General features: G+C 40.5%; 1 protein-coding gene across 8 annotated transcripts in view; it reads left to right on the forward strand.

Annotated features, from left to right (window-relative positions):
• The first annotated feature begins 1240 nt into the window (after positions 1-1240).
• Positions 1241-27169, forward strand: part of cars1 (cysteinyl-tRNA synthetase 1) — an 83230-nt gene continuing 57301 nt past the window's right edge. Inside the window, exons 1-9 of one of the 8 annotated variants that reach the window (XM_072592053.1) lie at positions 1241-1324; positions 6364-6606; positions 12897-12988; positions 14738-14826; positions 15974-16070; positions 19251-19349; positions 20846-20995; positions 25465-25605; positions 26937-27025. In XM_072592053.1, the coding sequence (XP_072448154.1) occupies positions 1315-1324; positions 6364-6606; positions 12897-12988; positions 14738-14826; positions 15974-16070; positions 19251-19349; positions 20846-20995; positions 25465-25605; positions 26937-27025 (1010 nt within the window). In that variant the 5' untranslated portion in view covers positions 1241-1314. Of the gene's footprint in view, positions 1447-1498; positions 1627-6363; positions 6607-12896; positions 12989-14737; positions 14827-15973; positions 16071-19250; positions 19350-20845; positions 20996-25464; positions 25606-26936; positions 27026-27169 lie in introns of those variants that run through there. The other 7 variants (XM_072592052.1, XM_072592059.1, XM_072592056.1 and 4 more) reach the window with 7 other exon arrangements.

Here is a 27169-nt window from a genome sequence, read left to right on the forward strand (position 1 = left end):
TAGCACACGCAAGCCACACACACAACTTTTTACTGCAACCTTTCAATAGGTTCCACCTTTGCCCAGTACAGGACAATGTTGGAGAGACTATCTGTGGAAGGGGGGGGGGGAGGGGGGAAAGAGTTTACAGTACACCCCTCTTGTCGAACTCCAGGGAAAGTGTGGGGAGAGAGAGGGTGGGAGGTCAGTCATATGGTGCCTGTTTAATCATTGTAAACAAAACGCACCATCAGTGTAGGAAACGTGTCTTTGATGTAATGTTTCTATCAGGACCGTGAGATCTCCTTCAGATAATCTGATATTTAGATAGTTGATATTCAGATAATCAAGGTTCCATTGTATTCCCCTCCTTCCCTTGTTAGCCTTCCGCAAAACCATTTCCACCAGAACACTTTGGTCCACTCCTCCTTCATTCCCAACACCCCCTGCAACCACAGAAGATGATCCAAGGAGCCAAACACACCCTCCAGATGAAGCAGCACTTTACTCATACTATTCTGCAGCATTCACAGCTCACACTGTGGTCTTCTCTACGTCAGGGAAATGAAGCATGGACTCGGTGAGTGCTTCGCAGAACACCTATGTTCCGTCTGCAATAAAAAAATCCTGAAGCTTCCAATTGTCTGCCACTTCAACACACCACCCTGTTCCCTGGCCAACATTTCTCTCAGACTTGCTGCAGTGCTCCAGCGAAACTCGGGTCTGTGCTGGAAGAACAGTACCTCATTTTCACCTTGGGAACTCTACGGCCTTCTGGAATGAAGGGCTATTGTCCGAAACGTCGAGTCTCCTGCTTCTCGGGTGCTGCCTAACTGGCTGTGCTTTTTCCAGCACCACTCTGATCTCCAGCATCTGCAGTCCTCACTTTCTCCCTGTTACTGCACACAACCCATTGTTAGCCACTAACAGTCTCCATTAATAACAATGCATCCACCCCGCCAGATTGCTATCCATTCCTTTGTATGTCCAACTGATCTCCACCCTGTCTTCTGCAATAAAAATAAACTTTATCCTTGCTACCTTCAGTTTTCAGGAAGAATCAATGGAGCGGAAACATTAACTCTTGTTTTTTTCCTCCTCCCCCAAATGCTTGCAGACCTGCTGAGCTTTTCCGGCAGTTTCCGTTATTTTTACGACACTGTCGCTCAATAACCAGCGGTCTCCACTGTTACCGAGCCGCCGGTGACGTGTTTTACCCGCAGCGGCCAATGGGCGAATGCTTGTTGGGTTTCTATGGTGACGAGCGGCGGTGGATATTAGCGTAATTTCCGGTGCTCGCCTGCCTCTTGCATCAGCATCTTCCTTAGCAGCGGAATGGAGGCGGGTGAGCGTGAGTAACCGGCGGCGGGGGATACTTAGCAGCACCTTGTCCCTGGGGATAACTTCTCTGAGCGACTCCCCTCCTCTGTGTGGAGCCCGTGAGTCGGCCTGTTACCTTGGGTCAAGGTGATCGCTTCTTGGGCTGGGTATTATTTAAAAGCCAGCCCGCACTGTGCGTGTTACAGCCGTAACCTCCGAACCGAAAGGGAAAATGGGCTGATGTATACTTGGGACTCCTATTAAAAGTTTCGATTCCATTAACCTGCTCTAATTGGTCCCAACACTGGAAATATCATATCACATCGGGTAATCTCATAAGAAGTGATGAACTAACGTTCTGATCAATGAAATAACTGGCAAATCATGCCCATGGCAGTTTATGTATAAGCTTTTACTTTAACTTCAATTCGTACTTTGTTTGACGATAGTTGCTTATCTGCATCATTCGGGCTTTTGCCTTTTACGGTCTTTTTAAATTGAGCAAAACACCTCTGAAAATATTCTGTTGTTAATCCAGAGTTTGTCTAGATTAAGCCAGGTTACTAAATCGTAGAATTTTATAGTACAGAAGGAGGCCATTTCACCCATCATGTCTGAATCAAATCCAGAAAAAACGACCGAGATAGTCTCATTCACTACCCTTAACTCCATTGTCCCCTAAATTAATCAGTTTCAAATGTATATTTAGCTCTCTTATGAAACCTCCTATGAAATCCATCTCCACTACTTTCCCGGGTAGCGCGTTCCAGATTCTAACAACTCCCTGAGTAAAGCGGTTTCTCCTCATCTCACTCCTTGCTCTCGCTGGCAATCTTGAAATTGTGACCCCCCCTAGATACTGGCATACCAACCAGTGGAAACAGAATATCATTCATTACTATGTCAAAATTGTTCATAATTTTGTAAGGTCACCTCTTAATCTTTTCCACTCCAAGGTGAATAATCCCAATTTCTCTAATCTTTCCTTGTATCAAAGATACCTCATTCCTGGTCTCATTTTAGTAAATCTCCTTTGAACTCTGTCCAGGGCCTTAACATCCTTCCTTAAATTAGATGCCTAGAACTAAGCACTAATCCAAATGTGGTCTGACCAGTGATTTGTAGAGGGGCAGCATCATTTCTTGTTTTTATTCTCTGCCTCTATTTATAAACCCAAGGATTGTATAAGCCACCTTAACAACTATTTTAGTTTGCCTGACCATCTTCAGAGAATTATGCGTGTGAACCCCAAGCTCCCTCTGTTCCTGTACTCCCCTCAAATCTGTAGCAGTGAGCCTACCTTGTCTGTCCATAGTTTTTCTACCAGGTTATATCTCGTTCCTTCAGCGTTTGTGCAACTTGCATGTGAAATCTTTGGTTTGTGACATTTACTTCTATATCTCAATGTGGATGTCAAAACTATCAATTTATGGATGTTAATTAGTCAGATTATTAACAAATTTGTGTTCAGTGTTGCAAATGCTTGGTTAACCACAATGCCACTATGCCCAAAAGTGTTTTTGATGTTAGCGACAGTTAATTGAGGGTTTGGAAATATATTTATCATTCAGTCAATGGAATCAGAGCATTTAATATGTACATTTCATGCATCGCTAACCCAGTTTCTCTTTCATTGTGAATAGCCTGAGGTGGCAAACTGAAGGTATATGGTGCCAACCATTAGACTAAATATTGACCAGCCTCTGCCAGCAATCCTAATGAGTCACATAAACTGTGCTGAAGTTTGAGGTTGGTTCTTTGGTTGGAAAATGTGAGGAAAAAAAATAATGGTGAGAGATTTTAATATGTATACATTGATGGAAACCTGTACAAGAGGTACAGTAAATGAGGATGCAGGACAGTAAGGAATTCTGCTTCATGGTATTAGCGTAAAGAAGTCTTAATACACTTGCATGGTACTGGTGAGGCCACACTTGGAGTACTGTGTATAGGTTAGGTGTCCTTCCTTAAGTAAAGATAGAATTTGTCTCAGAGGTTGTGCAAAAAAAATGTTTACAATGCTTGCTTTGAGATGAGAGGGCTATCCTTTGTGAAGGGATTGAGTAGATTTTGCCTGTATTCCCAGTCACTTAGAAAAATGTGAGACTATCAAATTGACATAGAAATTCATAAGTACTTGATTGAAGAAATTCTGTGGAAGTGCTTCCTCTGGAGGGAAATGAGTCACACTCATCCATTTCAGATTAACTTGAGGAGGAATTATATCACTCAAGTGTGTGTGAATGTTTGGAATTCTGCATTCTAGAGACCTGTGAATGCTTAATTATCAAGTGTATTCAGGTTGGTAAATTTTTGATTTTGGGTGCCAAGAGAATTAAGGAATATGGGGGTTATATGAGAAGCTGCAGCTGAGATAAAGATGATGAAAATCTTTAATGGTGGAGTTCAAAGCACCAGAAGGACTTACTCTAACTCCCGTTCTTATATTCTTATGCCCTAATTGTTTGGAAAAAGATTAAAGTTAAAGTTGTAGTCTAATGTAGTGTGATTAACTGAATTATTCCTGACTTTTAAACACGCTTTCTTTTCAACCATTGTCTTAAAATTGTTTGTTACATCTAGTTAATCTGATAGTTCAATATTTGCCAAGTAAGAATCTTGTATATTTCTTCCAAATCCCTTCTGACTCTTCAAAACTCCAGTTCATACAAGCTCAACGTGTCTAATGTTTCCTCATAAGACAACTCATCTATTCTAAGCATTGGTCTGGCAAACTTTCTCTGAACTATTTCCAGTGCATTTACATCATTCCTTAAATAAAGTGATTGATACTTTACATGTTAGCCCTGATGTGGTCTAACCGCAACCTTTTATAACTGAGGCGTAACTTCCCTACGTTTGTGTTCAGTTTCCCTTGCAATAAATGATAACATTAGCTTTCCTAAAATTATTTGCTGTACTTGCATACTGACTTTTGTAATTCGTGCATTTGAGCACCTAGATCTCTCTGCATCTCCAAGCTCTGCAATCTCTCACATGTAGGTAATATGATTCTTTTTTTTCTTCCAGCCAAAATGGTCAATTTCACATCTTTCCCATATATACTCCATTTGTCAGGTCTTTCCCCATCGGTGTGTCTATATCCATTTTATAGTTTCCTTATGTCTTCTTCACAACTACCTAGCTATCCTTGTCATCCACAAATCCAGCAATCGTACTTTCAATCCCTTCATAGAAGTTAATTATATCAATTGCAAAAACTTGATCCCATGACATTTTAACCTTACGGCATATGGTTTATTGCCAACCAGAAAATGACTTTCCTAAATACAGTGTGAATCCAGAGGGAGGTCTTGGCACCAATTTACTCGAGAGTCAAACCAGAAAATAACCTCAGATTTAATGTAAATGGGGGTGAATTTCTGCAGGGGCTCTTGGCTTTGTCTGTTGTAGCTTGGATGGTAAAACCATGGAAGAATGAGAAAAGTGCTGCTTTTATTCTTTTTCAGAGGTTAACATATGTTATTTCACAAATATTATAATGGATGAGCAGAAATAAACCTACACAAATTGCCCTGTGAAATTGCAAAATAGAAACTAAGTGATCAATGACTGCTCTATCTCTTTCTCCTTCCATAGACACAACCATACCTGCTGATCATTTTTATCACTGTTTTAATTTATTAGAGGCTGACATTAAACTTGTACCATCAAGGTGCTTAAAGAATCTGAAATTATAGGCTAGGCTACTCATATGTTGATTAACAAGCTAGTTCAATGGGGCATTGACAATTGGTGTGTCTGGGAGATAGTGAGGTCTGCAGTTGCTGGAAAGTCAGAGTTGATAAAATCTGGTGCTAGAAAGAACACAGCAGGTCAAATAGCATCAGAAGAGCAGGAGAATCAATGTTTTGGGCAGGACTCTTCTTTAAGACTGAGGAAGGGGATGGAGGCTGAGAAATAAACAGGGGTGTGGGGCTGGGGGAAAGGTAGGTGGGATGACGATAGGTGGATGCAGGTAGGAGGTGAATGGATTGGTCAGTAGGAAGAGTGGAGCGGATAGGTGGGAAGGAAGATGGGCAGGTTAGGTCAGGTCAGGAGGACTGGACCTGAGATGAGGTGGGGGCTGGGGAGATTTGAAAGCTGATGAATTCTTTGTTGAGGCCAATAGGTTGTAAGCTCCTGAGGTGGAGGATGAAGTGTTCTTCCTCAGATTTATGTGTGGCCTTATTTTGAGGGTGGAGGAGGCCCAAGATGAATATGTCATCGGGGAGTGAAAGGGGGAGTTGAAATGGCTGGCAATGAGGAGGTGGGGTTGATCGGAGCGTGCGGACCAAAGATGTTCCTTGAACTATTCCCCGAATTTGTGCTTGGTCTCTCTGATGTAGAGAAGACCACCTTGGAAGCAATGGATGCAGTAGATCAGGTTAGAGGAAATGCAAGTGACTCTGTACTGGACTTTGAATGATTCTTTAGAGTGTTGGACGGGGTAAGAGAGGAGGTGTGGCGGCAGTGTTGCACCTACTGTGGCCGCAGGGAAAGGTGCCAGGTGTGGAGCAGGGGTTGGTGGGGAGTGTGGACCTAATGAGGAAGTCGTTGGGTGTGTCTGACATCATTCAGATTACAAAAACCAGTTTTGTTTCCAATACACTTGCCTTGGGAATGCTGGGGAAGAAATGCAAGAGAAGGGAAACAGAAAACCTGGTCTAGACAAAATTGTAATTATAATTCACAAGGACCACTATATGTACTATAAGGTTGTTAGTGAGTCAAACTTGTTGTACATTACAGGCCCAGTGATGCCACTTTCTTTTTGACTGGAACATCCGAAAATTACTTATTCTCCAAAAACAACTATGACATTTCTTTGTAAATCTTGATCTTTTGCAGCACAAGCTATAGTTCTAAATGTTGGGCACTCCTGAAATGATTCGGAATGTGCCGTCAGGATGGGATATAGGACCAACCTTCTGCTGGAGCTGTTGGTGCTGACCCAGGGAAAGAGGTTGCGAACTGGAGGCTGGAAACATGAAACATATATTTTTTTAACAGACAGAACCTTTGGTTCTGAAGTTATGTATGTCTCCATGTTCTGTTTTGCAGCTTTCCAGTACAGCAAGTTCCTTGGTTTATCCACTGAGAATAGAATGAAGGCTTTGAACGATCACCTTGCTGAACGGAGTTATATCGGTGGCTTCACGTTCTCACAAGCTGACGTGGAAGTATTCCGGTCACTTCCAAAACCACCTCTTGATCAATACTTCCATGTGATTCGGTGGTACAGGCACATTGCAGCAATTTGGGATTGCACCCAAGATGATGCCAAGACCTGTGAACTCCACACATGTGAGTAGTGAGCATCTGGATGGGTGTTCACAAGGAGCATCTGGGCAACCACAGACAGTATGTGCATGCTGAATTGTTGCCATGATTTTCTAAAATATTCCATTTTAAGACTTTATTTTAAAAAATTTCTCTAGTGATGGACACTGCTGGCAAAATCAATATTTATTGCCCTTCCTTCTCTTGAAAAGGTGATGGTGGTGAGCTGCCTACTTGAACTGTAGCATACAGTCCATGTGGTGAAAAAGAACTCCCACATTTCTGTAGGGGCTTACAGGCTTTTGACCCAACAATGGAGCAAAAACTCTAGACTTATGTCAAAATCAGAATGGTGTTTAACTTGGAGGGGGACCTTGGAGCCTTATGCCTGCTGCACTTTACATACTGAAAAAATTTTGATTAGTTGCTATGATGCATCTTGTTATGTAGTATATTCACCTACTCGAATAAGGATGAAAAGAATTAATATCTTGAGTTGTTTGTGGGTGTCAGATCAAGCAGTCTGCTTTCTCCTGAATGATGTAAATTCTTTGTGAGAAGTTGAGCTGCAACAATATAGGGAAATATGGTTTCTTGTGGTTGATAAAAAGTGGATGTTAAGAAGAGAGCTACCAGTTTCACACCTAGCCTTTCACATGCTCTTCCAGCCATGGTATTTATGTGATGGACCAGAAATTGAAATAGGCTAATGGTAGCACCCTTCCAGGATGTTGATGGTGAGAATTGAATATTAAAGGAGACGTGGTTAGATTGTATTGTTATGGATGGTCACCATTTAGGTGCTGCACAAGTTACTTGGTACATATCAGTCAACTGGATTTTATCCAGTTTGTTTTTGCATGATGCACAGAATTCTTCATCATCTGAGGAATTGAAAATAGAACACTTCAATCATCAATATTTCTGTTTCTGACCTTATGAACAAGAGAAGTTCATTGATGTATCAACTGAAGACATTTAGGACTAGGCTCCTACTTCTAGCAATTTCAGTGATGCTGTAACACTGAGATAATTGGTCTCTAATAACTACAGCCATCTTTATTTGCCTTGGTCTAACTTGAACCAGTGAAGAATTTCCTCTCCATTTCCATTGACTTCAGTTTTACTTGGACTTACTGATGTGATACTCGGTTAATCGTAACATGGAGTCCAGGGCAGTAAAATTTAACCTGCCACTGAAATTAAACTGCCCAGTCTGTGCTGAAATGAGGTTTGGAACTGAGTGGTCCAAAAAGAACCTAAAGTGAACATTGAGCAGGCTGCTGTTGAGTAGATATCACTTGATAACACTGTCAATGACATCATCCATTATTTTGCTGCAAATGAGTTGATTGGCAGTACCTTGGCCAGTTTGGATTTGCCCTGATTTTCAGGACAGGATAAATCTGTAAGAATTTTACATTTGTTGAGGAGATGCCAATATTACTTTAGTTGTCTGTACTGGAAAAGCTTTGAGGCATGGTTAGTTCAGGAACACAAGCCTTAAGTGCTAGTGTCAAGCGAGTAATCTTTATTGGTTTGAATAAGGTCAGCCATTTCAAGTAATCGCATTTTTTATTTGAGTGACCTGAAGATAGTGGAGATCACTGGAGAGGGCCAAAATCGGCTATCCAGCACTTCTGGATGAAGATCATATGACCATATAACATCAGAATAGAAGTAGCCCTTTCAGCACATTGAATTAACTCTGCCATCTAGTTTGATCATGGTTGATCTGATAATCTTCAACATCCACTTTCTTGCCTTTTCCCCATAACCATTGATTTCTTTACTGATTTAAAAATCTACCTCAGCCTTGAATACACTTAATGACGCAACCTCAACAACTTTGTGTGGTTAATAATCCCACAGATCTACAGTTCTCTGACAGAAGAAATTTCTTCTTATCACTGTCTTAAATGAACAACAGCTTATTCTGAGATAATGCCCAGATTCTTCTTCAAGGGAGAATAATTTTTCCTCACCTACCCTGTCAAGTCTCCTAAGAATCTTGTACGTTTCAATAAGATCGCTTCATTCTTCTAAACTCCAACAAGATTGGGCCTACTCAACCTCACCTCGTGAGAACTAGATTAGCCTAGATAACCTTCTCTTGCCTACCTCCAGTGCCAGTATAGCTTTCATTAAATCAGGGCCCAAAATTGTTCACAGTACTCCTGTTGTGCTCTTACTTACTAGTGCCTTGTATAGTTTTAACGAGACTTCACTATTTTTACACTCCATTTCCTTTTGAAGTAAAGGCCGACATGCCATTTGCCTCACCTATTACTTACTGAACCTAGCTAGCGTTTTCTAATTTATACACAAGAACTCCCTAATTCCTGTATGAGGATGGTTGCAAATACTTTACTCTCTCATTTTTTGCTGTCACATACTGGGCTTCACCATCTTTAAGAATACTGTTTGAGTTTCCTCCTCCTCTCATTAGTTATTATTTGGCATTTTCATTCCTGACTGGATGTGTCAGCACAGCAGAATTTTGATCTTTACTTGTACAATACCAGGACTAGTGTCCAGATGAACTGAATACCTAGAGTTGTAGGTAGGTCTTTAAACTAATTTGACAGAGGGAAGGGTTTGGGAGGGGGGAAACAATGGGCATACAAAGCAAAAGGATATGGCAGCATTGCAGGGCACTCATTTGGATAGTGATATGCTGGAGCAGGAAATGACAAACATGGATAAACAGCAACAAATAAGTTCACAGGAGGAAATAATAAGGTGAAATTAATGGTGTTTAATTAAATGTCCACAGGAGTCAGAACAAAATAAGTTAACAAAGGCTACAAATACAGCAGCATTTGTGAGATTTTTTTTAATCATTAAAGAGACATGGTTATAAGAAGATCAAAGCTTTAACTAAATATTCAATGTTATGTAACCTTTCAAAGAAGGAAAGGGTCGTAGGGTAGTACATGATAGAATAAGTCTTGAATTGGAAGCTGTAAAATTCATATGACTGTAGGCAAGAACTAACAAGGGGAAAAAGATACTAGTGGGAGTATTCTGTAGGCCCCCAATAATGGCTGTTCTATAGCACAGACAATAAGTCAGGAGATAATGAGACCATATAAAAAGGTCAATACCTTAATGATGGGTGACTGTAATTTGATATAAATTGAGAAAATGAAATCAGCAGTATTTCATAGAATGATATGTTTTGGACAGGTTACTTTGGATCTAGTACTGTGTAATGAGGTTGTTTTACTAAATAATGTCCAACTAAATATCCCCAAGGAAACTGGCCATAACGTGATGAAATTTAACATTCAGTTCGGGAGAAAAACAACCGTGCTGAACTTAAATGATGGTAATTACAAAAAAATGATGGAGTGGGGAAGAAATTTAGCAGGAAAAAAAACTGAAGAGCAGTAGCAAAAATTTAAGAAAATAGTTCATAGCTCACAAAAAGGATACACCCACTGAGTAATGAAATTCCAAAAATACTAAGTAAGCAAGGGAAAGAGGAAATAAACTTTTACCAAAGGGAACTGATGGTGCTAAAGGCTGGTAAGTTCTCAGGATCTGATGAATTGCATCAGAGGATACTAAAAGGAAGTAACTATAGAGATGGTGGATGCAATGGTTATAATCATTAAACGTTTTTAGTTTGTGTAAAAGACTAAGAGGTTTGGAAAACTGCCAATGTAATATTATTCAAAAAGAGAGGGGAGTAAAAGAAGACAAAGCTAACTATGGGCCAGATAGGTTAATGTCTGTAACGTAGAGGATGTTGATTCTATTATAAATGATGTAAAAGCAAAGAATTTAAAAGTGCATAATATAATCAAGCTGAGTAGCATGGCTTAATGAATGGGAATGCATGCCAAACAAATTTAGTGCAGTTCTTTTGAGGAGGTACCAAGCAGGACAGGTAAAATGGAGCCAATAGATGTCATTGGACATCCAAAAGGCATTTTGCAAAGTACCACAAGTAAGGTTACTAAATAAGATAAGAACCCATGATGTTGGGTAGTGTATTTAGTACAAATACAGAATTGGTTAACTCGTAGAAGTCAAAGAGTAGGGATAAATTGCATGGCCTGGGTGGTGGAGAATGCTGCAGGGAACAGTTCTAGAGCTGTAATTATTTATGGTATTTATTAATGGCTTAGATGAGGTAAGTGAATATATTATCGTCCAGTTTATGGGTGCCACTGTAATAGGTGAGACGGCAAGTGGTGAGGATGACAGATGTGGGGGATAGGGACAGGTTGATTGGGCAAAAACCTTTGCAGATGGAATGTAAGGTGGGTAAATGTGAGTTTATGTACTTTAGCAGAGAAAAACACAGAGGAGCTGAATATTATTAAAATAGAGAAAGACTTTAGAAAGTTGCAGCAATGAGGGATTTGGCATGAATCTCAAAAAAACTAGCATCCAAGTTCAGCGGGAAATAGGGAAGGCCAATGGAATGTTGGCCTTTGTTTCTCAGGGAATGGAGTATTTTTAAAAGTTGCCAGAATGATGAGGTATCAGTTGAACATAGCTAGAATAGTGTGAACAGTTTTAGTCCCTTTTATCTTAAAATATATTTTCTGACATTGGAGGTACACGAGGTTGTTCCTGTGAGTGGAGGAATTTTCTTTTGGAGTGAGGCTGAGCAGATTGGTTGTGCAGTCATTGGAGTTTAAAAGAACGAGAGGAGACCTTATTGAAACATATAAGATTCTTAAGAGGTTTGATAGGGTAGTGCTGAGATGTTGCTTTCCCTTCTATGTGTGCCTGGGACCAGGGCACATGGTTTCTCAGTGCGGTGTGTTGAACGGCGAAGCAAACTTGAAGAGCTGAATGGCCTAATTTCAATATTTACTACAGCTAATATAGAGCAACAGAGGAGCTATTCACCACATTTGAGAATTAGCACTTGGGTAGACCAGTTAGTTGTGCTGAATGCTGTCCAGATATGTTCTCTCTTGAGCAGGTGGGACTTGAACCCAAGCCTCCTGACTCTGCGTTAGGGGTACTGCCGCTGTGTCACAACACTCTAATTTGTTGTTCTCTGAAATTTACAAATGAGACATACTAATCTGATTCATTTTATTTTAATCAATCTGTTCAAACACCTTTTGGACAGGTGGGACTTGAACTTGGGCCTCTGGCTCAGAGGTCAGGGTGTTACCACTGTACCACAAGAGTCCTGTATTCGCCTTTTAGATATTTTAAATTAATCTATTCATCACCTCTGAGGCCACCTGGCTCAGAATTAAGAACATTTCCACTGTGTCACAAGAGCCCTTGACAGAGACCTGTTAAATATTTTTCATCAATCATTTACCGTGAATGCCACCACTAGGTGGTGCAGTGCACATGCATTTTTTTAGTTGATGTGCGGGAACACCAGTTTACTGCAAAGCAATGAAATGGCACCTCCCTGGGATCTCATCTAAGTTTTCTGTTGAAAGCTATCTTCCAGGGTTTGCAATGACACATGTTTCCAGAGCTGTACAGTCCAGCCACTTCCTCCAACTGGACAAAGATTTAACTGATTGGACTAACCTATTGAAAACTGCACTGTTTGTGCTCCCAAAACTGTTGGGCAATCCAAGAGCCCTCCACCCCAGTGACTCATGGCCAGCTGATGAGATCTGGAATCTCTGCCTCGTCCCCAGCCTCTCCAGGATCCTCACTCCCAGTTTCTTCCCTAACCAACCCCACTTCCTGCAGCAGCCACAGTGAGTTCCTTGTGGGGCAGGTGCTGACATTGCTGCACATGGAATGCAGTGACATCAGTGGTGCATGCACAGACACTTGCTCTGGCTTGTTGCAACAATCTGAAGTCACAGTCTGCTTCTGTGCATGCAAAGGGCCATTTTGCCATTCGGAGATACCTCTATCAGAGCCAGGAATGCTGTTCATTGCTGCGCTGCCATTAGTTTGGGAAAGCTCTTTGTGAACATCAGATAAATCTGTTATCATTTGTGACTGTAGGTCAGTGCTAGAAAAGTAATGTTTTATCCATCTGTCACTGTGGAGGCTTTCTTTACTTTGTGCTGTATCCACATTATTGCATGAAATGTAAACAGCAATTGATAGCCAGATAACTTTGCATGAAAGGGTGTGATGATTAGATGACTGTAATGTGTGTTCATAACATGTTACCTTATATATGGTAACCATCACACCTTAGTAAACATGATGAGAAATTGTTTGGAAAGACAGGGCTTACTTTGTTTTTGACAAGCAGTTTTGAAAGTTAGACTCTGATCTATCCCAATGCAGCTAATAAAGATGATTGGAAAACAAATAGGTGCCACATGGGACCTTTCTTTAACTGTTTTGATTTCTTCTAGCCGAAGCGAAGAGAACCCAACCACCATGGGCCCCACCACCAGAAGTGAAACAGCCTGAGCTACGACTGTATAACAGTTTGACACGCAGGAAGGTCAGTGCTAATAATGGAGAGGACTGAATTACAATGCAGAATCATTTTTTTTTCCTGATGAAGTGTTTTATTACAGTCTGACAAGAGAAAGAATGATAGAATGGATACAATGTAGAAGGCAGGGATGAGAAATTTCCGCTGACATTTTCATCTCAGAAAATCCACCCTTTAAATTTTTTTCTGACACTGTATCTGGCTGAGGGATGCGACAACTCCACTCTTTGCTGTTGAATCGGCCACCAATCTGACTGCTGTGACTGTGTGTAGCAGAGGCCACACACACCCAGTAATTGCTGTACTCCTGCCCAGCCCAAAGCATTTGCCTGTGGTTGGCTATTTCCTTTGTGCCATCTCCAATTTGTGCTAACACTGGATAAGGGATAGAGCAGAAGTCTGGTGATAGCTTCACAGGGCCTGGAGGCTGGGTGCAGGGACTTAATCTTAGAGGAGATGAGTGGGGTGGAGGATGGTCGGGTCTGGGGCTAAATTGTTCACAGTCAAGCAGGCTACCAGCAATAGCAGAAAATATGCATATCAATATTGCTTGGAGAACTTGTAAATGCGATTTTGTTTTTCACAAGAATATTGTACAATGATGGTCCAATTTGGATTATCAGTTATGTTGGATCCCAATTAACTTCTCTGCATATTGAGTTCTGTTATCATTTTGTGCTTCTAACTGTACCCATATTAAAACTGGTTCAGATTATGTGACACCAGGTTATAGTTCAACAGGTTTATTTGAAATCAAGTTTTCGGAGCTGTGCTTCTCCGTCACCTGAGGAAGGATGTTAAATGTGATTTTAAATAAATGTGACTATAACCTGGTGTCATGTGACTTCTGACCTTGTTCACCCCAGTCCAACACCAGCACCTCCATATCATATTAAAATTGGAAATTGTAACTAGATGAAGCAGTACTTATGAGCTGTCATGAAGCATATCATATGCTCATTGCTGTTCAGTTCATATCAATGTAAAAGACACATTCATTGCTTGGAAAGGCAAAAAGGTTTGAACAGAGTTGAGATCCTTTTTATTGAGGAGAGGATTGGGACCGAGAACTTGGCCCTGGGACTTGCGCACCCCCTCCCCCATAAAGCTGCTTCTCTCACATGCCAATTAATATCTTTTAAAGTTTTAAGATTTGATTCCCATAATCTATCATCATTTTTTGCTGAGTTTGCACACCAGCTCCCCGACATCTGGGCATGGTGCAAAACTCCAGGTAGCGGGGAGGGTGGAGAAGAAAGATGTTTGTGAGTAAGGGCTGCACCCAATGAACAAAATAAGTTAGTGAATTTTGAGAATGTTTGTAGATCAGGTTGAGGTTCTGTATGTAGTTTTGCTTGCTGAGCTAGAAGGTTCTTTTACAGACGTTTCGTCACCATACTAAGTAACGTCTTCAGTGAACCTCTGGCCGAAGCACTGCTGCTGATTCCTGCTTTCTATTTATATGTTTGCGTTTCTTTGGGTTGGTGATGTCATTTCCTGTTCTTTTTCTCAGGGGGTGGTAAACGGGGCCCAAGACAATGTGTTTGTTGATAGAGTTCTGGTTGGAATGCCATGCTTCTAGGAATTCTCGTGCGTGTCTCTGTTTGGCTTGTCCTAGGATGGGTGTGTTGTCCTAGTCGAAGTAACTCAGCCAAAATTAAAATTTAGTTTAATTCTGTGTTAACATGCTGGTCCAAAAATTGTTGACAACGATATTTGTATTTCTAAATCTCAACATGTATTTCCCTCTGACAGGAGATATTTCGTCCCCAGAATGGGAAACGTGTGTTATGGTACTGCTGTGGGCCCACTGTTTATGATGCTTCACACATGGGACACGCCAGGTAATCTGTCATGTGAAATCATTTTACTGCTTCTTCAGCTAATTCTTTCATTCTTGCATAAGCTCTTCTACTGTCAATCCACTATTACTGTTTGTATGAGCTGGGGTGATAGATGACGACAGAATTCCAGCTCCTGATTGCTCATCTGTGACTCCTCTTGGAATGCAATTAGAGTGGGCATTTACAGAGGTAAGATAAAGTTTGGTTGTAATGCCTGCTATTGGAGACTATCCATTGTGTTTTGTTTGAAAAGGGTCCTGCATCATTGTTCACTGTTATACTGAACAGTGCACAGGTTTAAACATTCTGTGGTAGTAAATAGAAACGTGCACAGAGAGACACAGATGTCATCTTGTTACTCTTGATCCATCCACTATATTGCTATGATTTTTGGCATAACTACCATTGTTATCCTGGCATGGTCCAGGGCAAATTTAACCAACCAGATGTGACCCGACATGGCATGCTATGTTAATAGCCTGTGTCAAGTCATGGACATCTGTCAGTGCCATTTATTTTGAGGTGTTTTGGTAAATATATGACCTTTTGGACATTGAAACATACAGAATAATGAAACCCCTGATTCACTGTCTGCTCAGTAGCTGAATTATTTGATCTGAGATTGTGATGGATTTATTTTATAGTTGCTTTTGATGCCATCAGCCAGGGTTCCTAACTGATCTCCACTGGCTTTTGCTGAAGAGTGGAGTGCATGTGGATATTTATGTAAGGAAAGGATGAAGGAGGAGAAAGTGAGGACTGCAGATGGTGGAAATCTGTTGTGCTGCTGGAAAAACACAACAGGTCAGGCAGATCCGAGGAGCAGGAGAATTGACATTTTGGTCATAAGCCCTTCATCAGGAATGAGGATGAAGGACTAATGCTTGAAATGTTGACTCTCCTGCTCCTCGGATGCTGCCTGACCTGCTGGACTTTTCAAGAAAAGGATGAAGTTTGTTTGCAATGCCTGCAATAATTAAGGGGTCTTTTATTTTTAAAAGTGCCCATCGTTGGTAATCCTCCAATCCTGTGATGTTGCCCTGGTGGTTGTAACTTCACAGGTGATGCTTTGTCTGACACCAACAAAGCCTATGACTTGTCGTCTCAGATCTAAATAGGCTAAGCTATTTCTTGCTGACATTTGCAGGTCTTACATCTCCTTTGACATTCTGCGACGGATTCTGATGAATTACTTCAATTATGATGTATTCTACTGTATGAACATCACAGATGTAGATGACAAGGTAAGACTAAATTAACACTTCTGTTAGTATCTGCTGTTTAACATTAACTTGAATCCTAATTGGACTTTATCAAAGAAACATTTTCTGTCACTTTATTCTGACTGACTCTCAATTTGCCAACAATCATGTTTTCTATCCACAATGACACGATAGTTCAATATGCCCCAGCAGTGCCGTACTCACAGAATAGCTCACTCGTTCCACTAAATTATCGATATTTTCTTTCAGATGCTATATACTGCATACTTGTTATATATTGCTAGCTTTAAATAATAGCAAATGCTAAGGATGAAGTGAATAGATTTTAAAAAAACTGTAAAATTAAATTAATTGCTTTTACAAAATAAGGTATGGAACATAGATTGACAGGTTGTTCAGGCAGGATTCTTTTTTTTCTAGGTTGTAAATGACACCAAAATTGTTGGTATAGTGGACTGTGAAAATGATTACCTCACAGCACAATGGGTCCTTGATCAGATGGGCTGATAGGCAGAGGAGTGGCAGATGGAGTTTAATTTAGATAAATGTGAGTTGCTGCATTTTGGAAAGGCAAAGCAAGGCAGGACTTATAGACTTAATGGTAAGGTCCTGGGGAGTGTTGCTGAACAAAGAGACCTCGGATTCTGCAAATTCATAGTTCCTTGAGAGTGGAGTCACAAATAGACAAAGTAGTAAAGAAGGCGTTTGATACGCTTGCCTTTTGGTCAGTGCAATGAGGAAAGGGGTTGGCAGGTAATCTTTGCAGCTGTACAGGACATTGGTTCGGCCACTTTTGGAATACTGTGATCCTGGTTTCCCTGCTACTGGAATGATGTTGTGAAACTTGAAATGGTTCAGATTAGATTAGATTCCCTACAGTATGGAAACAGGCCCTTCAGCCCAACAAGTCCACACCGACCTCCCGAAGAGTAACTCCCCCATTCCCAGTCCCCTACCCTATATTTATCCCTGACTAAGGCATCTAACACTATGGGTAATTTAGCATGGCCAATTCACCTGACCTGCACATTTTGGATTGTGGAAGGAAACCGGAGCACCCGGATAAAAACCCACGCAGACATAGGGGGAATGTCCAAACAGACAGTCACCCATTGTGGAAATTGAACCTGGGTCCCTGGTGCAGTGAGGCAGCAGTGCTAACCATTGCGCCATCGTGCCGCCCCATTACTTCAGAAAAGATTTCCAAGGATGTTGCTAGAATTGGAGGGTTTGAGTTATAGGGAAAGGCTGTGGTTATTTTCCTTGGAGTGTTGGAGAATGAGGAGTGACCTTATAGAGATTTATAAAATCATGAGCGGCATGGAAAGGGTAGTAAAGATCTTTTCCCCAGGGTAGGGGAATCCAAAATTAGAAAGCATAGGTTGAAGATAAAAGGGGGCACTTTTTTCACAGAGGCTGGTGCATGTATGGAATGAGCTGCCAGAGGAGGTGCTGGAGGCTGGTATAATTACAATATTTAAAACACCTGGGTAGGTATATGAATAGGAAGGGTTTAGAGTGATAGAGGCTAGGTGCTGGCAAATGGGACTCGATTAATGTAGAATATTTGGTGAGCATGGATGAGTTGGACTGAAGGGTCTGTTTCCATGCTGTACATTTCTATGAATCTATAATAACCTTCATTCAATAAATTGTAAAAAGATAAATAGTACATTGCAAGATATTTTGATTTGAATCTTGGAGAATTTGTATGAAAACTTAACTAATCCCCATGTAGAATAATACAAGTGTAATAAACTTAGTATTTATAAAATACTTTCTGTTGAGATATACAACTCAAGAGAAAGGGGTAAAAAGGCATTTCGCAGAAATTTTTGACAAAAATATTCTTTATTCATGAAATATCTAGAAGTACATTCCAAAACCTAAAAGTATACATTGCATAAATTTCATATCTTAAAAGTTAAGAATATGAACATCTTCATTTAGCATGATACGAGCACATACACTGGCATGAATTAGTTGAATAAAATTGCTTACATGCAGTGTCTTGGGCAATTCTTTGGCATGATTCAATAGACCTGTAATGATTGACTCTATTTAAGCTGTGCACCAAATCTAAAGACAAAGCACTGTTAAGAGGATTCCTCATGCAAGAGAACTGTTTGAGATGTATCATTATACTGTCTGAAGGAGGGTACTTCAAGTAGGAAAAAGGTTGTTTGAAACTTCTCTTTGGGCTCCGTGCAGAATTTATGGATTTTTGGAATGTAGCAGTTCTGGTTTTCCTAGTGTTCCCATGAAGGTATGGAGGCATGACTGCTGTTGTGCTATTTCACCTATTAACTAATGGGCGGTCTTCAACTCCTCACTGTCTTTTTGAAGATCTATATCTGACAGTTCCCTTTTAAGCGTACACTATCTTGACTTGGAATTGTATCTTCATTCCTTCACTTGTAAGTTTATTACAGTTGAATTAAGTAGAATATCCTGCATGGGGATTAGTTGATTTTTCTTGTAGATTCTGTAAGATTCAAGTCAAAATGTCTGTTCAAAGGCCTGGAACTTCCAACAATTGTGTCTGTGTGTGCGTGTGCGCACGTGTGCCTACACCATATGGATTGCTGTATTTAAGAAGATAGCCCATCATCACCTTCACAGCGGTAATAGGAGATGGGAAACAAATTACTCACATCCACTAATGAAATATAAAGAAACAAACAGCTTGCCTTGTCTGAATGTGTACTTTCTGTCTTCTGATTTGAATCCCTAGTGGCTATCTATGTAATTAAGATAATTAATGTCACTGTGAGAACTTGATACTTTTACAGTCAGTGTAAAATATTCATTCATGAATTTTAGCATGTATTTTTTTCTGTCTCCTCTTAAGTATCTATACAGATGTTAGATGTAGTTAATTGCCAGTCTCTGCATATCCTTCCATGTGCAGGTTGAAATGGAAGATTTTCTAATGTCTTTCAGGAAATTACTTTAAAGCTTCATATTCCCAAAAATATTAGAGTTTCAACTGTACTATAAGTGTGATTGCAAATTATACTTTGTGTTGGTTGGTTACTGCTTCCATAGTACATTGGAGTAATATTGTGCTGGATTTATATCTGTCTCTCCTGGTCAGTGGTGTGGTGATATATTCTCTCCTGAACTTGTATGTGGTTTGTACTCACTTTCTCTCCATTATGCTGCTTTACTGATGTAGAAACAGTTTTTTTCTTCGCACAGATTATTAAGCGAGCTCGACAGAATCACCTATTTGAACAGTACAAAGAGAAAAATTTGTCTCCTATACAACTTCTACAGGACATCAGTGAGGCTCTGAAGGTATCATCATGTTGAAGTTGCTTCTACATTCTATACCGAAAAATGATTGCCCCATACTTTTTTTTTAAACCTGGTTACTGAGGTACATCACACCATAATTTAACCTTTTTACAATATTTATGATACTACGAAACCATGTTCTTCCCCAGATTTTTCCTTTTTGTTATATCCCTGTTGATGTTGACTGTGAATCTTAGTGAGAGCACGCTATCAGATCAAAGGAATATCAAACAAAATTGTATTTAACTCTTTACTCTCTTTGGTGTTGGTTGCAAGGCAGAATTAACTGATTTGTTTTGTCTAACTTCTTCACCAAATGAGAAAGAAAGAAAGATTTTTGTGCTCTCTTTATCACCTCGTGTCAAGATGGTGAACCACACTGATGATTCAACAACGCTCTCTCTCAGATCTCTTTTTTTCTTTCCACCTCCTCTCAATGTGCTGATTCCCTGTTTCATGATGTTGCTTACACTCTGTTGCACTTAGTCCACCTTATTTTTGTACTGCTTTATACTCATGTAAATTTAAACAGTGATCGCCATCAAAATATTCCACTTTGGCGGAACAGTTGATTCCAATCCTGCTCTTCAAGGTACAAAAGTACACAGTTCCTGACTCTGGTCATTGGATAGTCTTCAGGAACTAGTTTTATTTTCATTATTTGCTAGCCAAGGAGGCTGAGATTAATGTCAACCCTTCAGGTATCCTACGTGAGATTTGGTTACGCAGGATTAAATGCTGTCTATTTGACTTTGTTACACACTGTCTTTATTAGATATTTCTGACCTTGTTTCAGCACAAGATTGTGCACAATCTCAGCAGAACTCCCAGTTAAGACAAATAATCAAGCACTTGTAAGCTTGAACTGTGTTTAATTTTACCTGCATGAGATGTTGCCATATTATGTAGCTCAGTTCCATCATTCAGATATTCCTTTTAACCTTCATTTTAACATATTGGCTTACCTCTCGTGACAACTTGTGAACACTAAATTGTTTAAGTCTGGAACTCTGATTCCAGTTGCAGAAATTCATCAATTTATGAAGTGGCTGTGGCAGATACAGGTTCAATCCAATTTTGATGGTGGCTTAGTTCTTTGATGGGAATTGGAAAGTTTAGACAGGATATACCAGGTCGTTTGGATCAAGTTGGGGTAGAAGAAGAGTGACTAGGAAAATAAGACATTGATTTTACTGCTCCTCGGATGCTGCCTGAACTGCTGTGCTCTTCCAGCACCACTAATCCAGATTGTGCTTTATTTGCCATGTCCAAATCCCATTTTAACAATACTAATACTATAACAAATAAATAATCTATAACTCCCAGAGCTGTCACCTGTCACCTGATTTGTGTTTTTTTTACTTCTGTGGAATGGGATTAGAGACAGACACCAAAAATCTGATTTTTGTTGTACTTTATCTATTGTTAATGACATGATAATTAAAATCATATTCTGCTTTGAATTGCTACTTATATCCTTGCTTCCCATATTCTAGTCTTTCTCTGTGAAATTTGCTGAAACTACTGACCCAGACAAGAAGCAGATGCTGCAGAAAGTCAATCAAGCAGTTGAGTCATCCCTGAAATCCCTGGAAGAGGCGATGCAACAAGCACTTTCCAACGGGGAGATTACCAAACGGGCTAAGGTATGGCACAACCAAGGAGATGATTATTTGACATTATTTGAAAGTTGAGACAGAGTAGAATAGTGAATTGTTAAATTAAGCTAGTGGATGAGGCAGATTTAATGACTTCAGAGCCTCAACACCACTTAGGCCCTTTATTATTCATAAACTTGATTCACATATGTTTCTACATTTAGACAACTCTGTTAAGGTCAAGGTTCACAGTTTACTAATATGTTGAGAATAGGAAAGGAATGATTGAAAAATCAGAAATAGCTGCTAGGTAGACTGAAAGGCACCAATAATTGTTTGAGTTAAGGACATTTTGCATAGCAACAGCAATTTCTTTTCTAAACCAATGCCTACAGGACCAGGAATGTGCCAGTTGTCCTAATATTCTGGTTGATCAAGAGGTCCATATAATCAATGTAAATATACACAGTAAGTAATAGCAAAATAATGCAGGGGGTATAACATCACTGTTTCACTTTATTTCCAGCATATGTCACTTATTGACTTAAATAGAAGTTACTAGCAGAGAGCCCTCACACCCTGAAGTGACTACTCTAATATAGTGATAATATACCAAACTTTTCATGTGAGGTATGTAATTTACATATCAAGAGGGCTAGTTCCTCAGGTTCTAGTTAAAACACAGGTTGCTGCATCTATAAGTGCCTAGAGTGACACAGAGAACAAAACATCTACAGCATGCTGATAGAAAGCATATCTTCTCTGTTGCTTAATTTCTCTGCCCCCGCCCCCTCCTCACCCATTCCAACTTATCTCCCCATAAGCCTCCTGCACTCCGTGCTCTCAGATCCAACTTTGACTTTGTAATTAAGCCTATTGACCAGGGTGGTACTGTTGCTATCTGGTGGACTGAACTCAACATTGCAGAGGCTGAGCACCAGCTCTCAGATACCACCTCCTATCTCCCTCTGGACAATGACGCTGCCTTGGAACATCAGGTCATTATGTCCATTGTGGTCACTAACCTCATTTAGTCTGGTTTCCCCCTACCCACCCAACTGCTTCCAAGCTTATAGTCTCCCAATCCTGTACACCCTGATTCTATCTCCTTCCCAAAATCTATAAATAGGACTGCCTGTGCACTCTGTTTCTGCCTGCTCCTGCCCCATAGAACTCATCTCTCCCTACCTTGACTCGATTTTTATTCTTCCCTTGTCCAACCCCTTCCCATTTACATCACTGATTCCTTTGATACTTTGCATCTGTTTCAGAGTTTCCAGTTTGCGGATTCCAACCGCCTTCCCTTTATGATGGACATAGTCTCTTGACACGTCCAGATGGTATCAGGGCTCTCCACTCGCTCCTGATAAAAAGGCCTGAACCGTCCCCTTCTACACCAACCTTATCCACGTGGCCGAGTTTGTCCTCGCCCTGAACAACTTCTCTTCTAACTCCTCTCTCTTTCTTCAGGTCAAATGGGTGGCCAGGGGGACCTGCATGGATCCCAATTATGCTTGTGTCTTTGTGGGGTATTTGGAATATTCTTTGTTCCAGTCTTTTTCTGGCCCCCACCCAGAACTCTGACACTGGCATATCAATGATACCATCAGTGCTGCTTCCCTGTCTTGTCCAGAATTGCAAAGGTTTATCAATTTTGCTTCCAATTTCCACCCCACTCCCACCTTCACCTAGTCCTTCTTTGACTCCTCCCTTCTCTTCCTCGACATCTGTTTCCATTTCCAGGGAGAAGCTGGCCACCAATAACCAATATGAACTGACTGATTCCCACCATTACCTTGACGAGACAGAAGCTCATAGAGATCTATAGCATGGAAACAGACCCTTCAGTCCAACTCAATCATGCCAACCAGATATCCTATATTAATCGAGTCCCATTTGCCAGCACTTGGCCCATATCCCTCTAAACCCTTCTTATTCATATACCCATCCAGATGTCTTTTACATGTTGTAAATGTACCAGTCTCCTCACCACTTCTGGCAGCTCATTCCATACGTGCACCAGCCTTGGCGTGAAAATGTTGCCCCTTAGGTCTCTCTTAAATATTTCCCCTTTGACCCTAAACCTATGCCCTCTAGTTCTAGACTCCCCCCAACCCAGGGAAAAGACCTTGTCTATTTACACAATCCACATCCCGTCATAATTTTATAAACCTCTGTAAAGTCCCCTGCAATGCTCCAGGGAAAATATTGCCTGCCTATTCAGCCTCTTCCTACAGCTCAAACCATCTAACCCGGGCAACATCCTTGTAAATCTTTTTTGAACCCTTTCAAGTTTCACAACATCTTTCCTATAGGAGGGAAACCCGAATTGCACACAATATTCCAAAAGTGGCCTAACCAATGTACTGTACAACTGCAACATGACTTTGTCACTCCTATTCTCAATATAGTGACCAATAAAGGAAAGCATACCAAATGTCGTCTTCACTGTCCTATCTACTTGCGACTCTGTTTTCATGGAACTATAAACCTGCACTCCAAGGTCTTTTTGCAGCACCTCACATTTATCTAAATTAAACTCCATCTCACACATCTTGGCCCATTGACCCATCTGATCAAGATCCCATTGTACTCTGAGGTAACCTTCTTTGCTGTCCACTAAGCCTCCAATTTTGGTCTCATCTGCAAACTTACTAACAATGTTCACACTAAAGAGATTCCATTTACCTAGATTCCATTCTCCCTCCTATGTCTCCATTGCATCTGTTCCGATTATTCCAACTTCAACAATGGGACCTCTGAAATGTCCACCTTCATCCTCAAACAAGGATTCCCAGCACCATAGTTGACAGGCTTTCAGTTGAGTGTGACCCATCTCTTGCACTTCAGCCCTCAACACCCTCAACTTCCCTCCTACAATAGTGACAGGCACCCCTCAACCTCACCTGCCATGTGTACAGCATCCACATCTAGAGAAACATTAGCTGCCATTTCAGTCATTCTCCGTGAGATGCCACCGTCAGATACGTATTGCCTTTCCCTTCTTTGTCAGCCTTCTGTAGGGACCGTTCCCTCCGGGACACCCTGGTCCTCGTCTCCTTCACTTCCAAACTCCCCCATTTCAGTATCAAGTTCAACAATTTTAAGGCATGAGGCACCTCCTCCCATGTCCTCATCACTGCCCCCACACACCAAGTATTGTCATCAAGTGGTTTGTGATTACACACTACCTGTTGTCAGCCACTATTAGTCCCCATTAGTAGCTATTCATTCTTCTTGGCTGACATTCTTCTGCTCCTCGGATGCTGCCTGACCGGCTGTGCTTTCCCAGCACCAATCTCTTCGACTCTGTTCTCCAGCATCCACAGTCCTCACTTTCTCCGTTATTTATTCCTTTGTCTATCCAACGTTCACTCTCTTTGAGCATTATCTCCACCAGTCATTTACTCCATATCTATCCCGACCCTATCTTCTGCATAAAAGGTGACTTTTTCCTAGTTACCATCAGTTCTAAAGAATGGTCATTGGACCTGAACCGTTAACGCTGATATCTCTTCACACATGCTGCCAGACCTGATGAGCTTTTCTGACAATTCCTGTTTTCTCTCCCTCTCCTCCCTCTCCTCCCTCTCCTCCCTCTCCTCCCTCTCCTCCCTCTCCTCCCTCTCCTCCCTCTCCTCCCTCTCCTCCCTCTCCTCCCTCTCCTCCCTCTCCGGACGTGTACCGTGAGCTATGTATTCTTCAACCCGACCTGCAGCCACAAAAGGTTAAGGAGCTTGTTACCAGTAATTGTGAAGATTACCTTGGTCCTCAATTCTATGCCTCAGCATGCTTTTGACCAGGAACCAGTGACATTGCAATATTTTGCAGTTCACTATGTATCAGGTGGCAGAGGTTCTCAAGGGAAGGGGGAGAGACAACATGGCTTTGCATACGTCACATGTTAACAAAGAGAGATACTGAAACAACATCAGACACCACTTGTTTCATATATAGGTGGGACCCAGACATCTGCAAAGCATCGTTTTGCTCAATTCCTTGACAGCAACCTTGATTCTTTTGTCCCAGACCAGTCATTTAATCATACTATATTTAAATCACTGCAATAGGAAGTTGCTTAGTGATCAGTGTGTCGTCTTTACATATACTACATGACACTCCTCCACAATTCAACTGCAGTTTGCATACAAAAAGGGCTACACTTTCACCAGAGTGTTGTGGAGCAAACTATCTGCGTTCTGAAACAACAGTTCAGCAGAATGAGTCATTCAGCCTTGAGGATACCTACAATGCTCACTGGAGCATGTATCTAAATTCATGATTGTCTCCTGTACACTGCACAACCCAGCTATTATAAGGACATAGCTTTTTGCCACTCGGTTTTGTGTTGTTTCCAAACTTGAAGATAACCAGAACTATACCGAAAGTACAATATGACTTTTGCCTTCTACCATAACAGTGCAGTCTGTATTGATTTGTATGTTATGCATAATCATGCAGTTTTGATTAACTATCATGATTGTCTGATCGTATTCTTTTACTGTATTCTTATTCAGTTGCTGTTGGATGATTCAAAGGATATGTTGTCTGATTGGCTGGATGTTCAATTTGGTAGTCAGGTGACTGACAATTCCATCTTTTCTACTCTTCCCAAGTACTGGGAGGGAGAATATCACAAAGACATGGATGCACTTAATGTAAGTAATTATAATTATTTTAGTAGTGGTAAATTGTTACAAATTACTTCGGACATTAGGATATATTGTTCTTTAATCGAAAGCCGGTTTAAAAATCAATCAATACTTTATCACAATGGACAAGTCTCAAATCATTCATTGTTGATATGTTACTGTCAGATGTCAAACCACTCAATTGTCTAATCCCATGGATTGAAATGCCATTCCCACACCCTTTTCTGACCCTACCCCACTTTCCCCATTGAAGACACATGTTACAACCAATCTCTTTGACCATGTGGTTGGTTATCAGATCTAATTTCATCCTGTTTGCTATATTTGTTTTATAATGTTGCTGTGAAGTGTTTTGGGATGTTTTATTTTATTTAAGGTTTAATGTAAGGTCTGTGGTTTATGTATATTTTAATATCACGTTTTTGAGTTTGGATTTTTGAATATGAACGAGTGGCATATGGGTTTCTGTGTGTCTAATGATTAACCTGCAAGTATTTGTGTAGCCATGGTGATTTATTTTAAAGCAGTGTGAAAGAAGTATTTCCCAGAGATTAATAATTCATTTGTTTATATTGGGAAGATTTCACCGGTGAATAAACAGTCATGTGTGAGGCTTCAATTTAGGTCAGGAATTGTTCTTTTTAATTCTTCTTTGGATTAGGTCAGTCAACCATAACTTGGAAGAAAGGGTTTTTTTGTGTTTCAGTCTGGGCAGTTCTGCAAGGTTCTTGCTTAGAGCTGGATGTGGAAGTCGTTGCTCCTGAAAAAGTGAGGAAATAGTTTAGAATTAGTAAAAATAGATTACCTTGGTATAAGGAGTTTAATAAGAGTTCAGCACCAGGAGTGTTAGTTAAATGCTGAAGGGTGATTTGAAGCTGAGAAAGATTAAGCTCTGTTGTATGATGGCTCTAGGAAGAGGTAATCTAATTCTCAAGACTGGGATAGAAGCCGCAGTCCAACTCTGTAAGGTGATAGAGTAGTCAGTTTTGTCTGTACATGTACAGTGATTGGGGTACTTTGGGATTTATGGAATTATATTTTTACACTGTGTTTTAAAATATTCAGATTTGATTTATGTATAACAGATTGGTTTATTCTATTTTATCTTCACTTTGGTAATTCACGTTGGTAATGTTTTCTTCTTCTATCCCTTTTGGACCCCTATGACCACTTCAAAGTGTAAGTGCTGTACAGTGTCTGTTCTGGAATACCCTGCTCCTCATGCCCATGGTACAATGTTTTTCCTTTCACTCTATTCTGAAGCTCAAGTTACAGATACTCTACTCCTCATGCATCATGCAGTACAGTACTTTCTAAGTTTTTTTGTTTGTCTATAGGTTTTGCCTGCAGATGTTTTAACTCGAGTGAGTGAATATGTTCCTGAGATTGTGCAGTTTGTTAAGCAGGTGGTTGATAATGGTTATGGGTACGTATTTGTCACTGACAGCTAACACAGTACCTTCTATATGTATGTGTATATGATGTATAAAACCTAATAATAAAAGTGATTGTAGGTACAGTTTGATGACAACCTTTATTCAGTCAATATTTGCAGCTTTCTGTAAAACAG

Source organism: Chiloscyllium punctatum, chromosome 22 (assembly GCF_047496795.1).
Source record: "Chiloscyllium punctatum isolate Juve2018m chromosome 22, sChiPun1.3, whole genome shotgun sequence".
Classification (NCBI taxonomy): domain Eukaryota; kingdom Metazoa; phylum Chordata; class Chondrichthyes; order Orectolobiformes; family Hemiscylliidae; genus Chiloscyllium; species Chiloscyllium punctatum.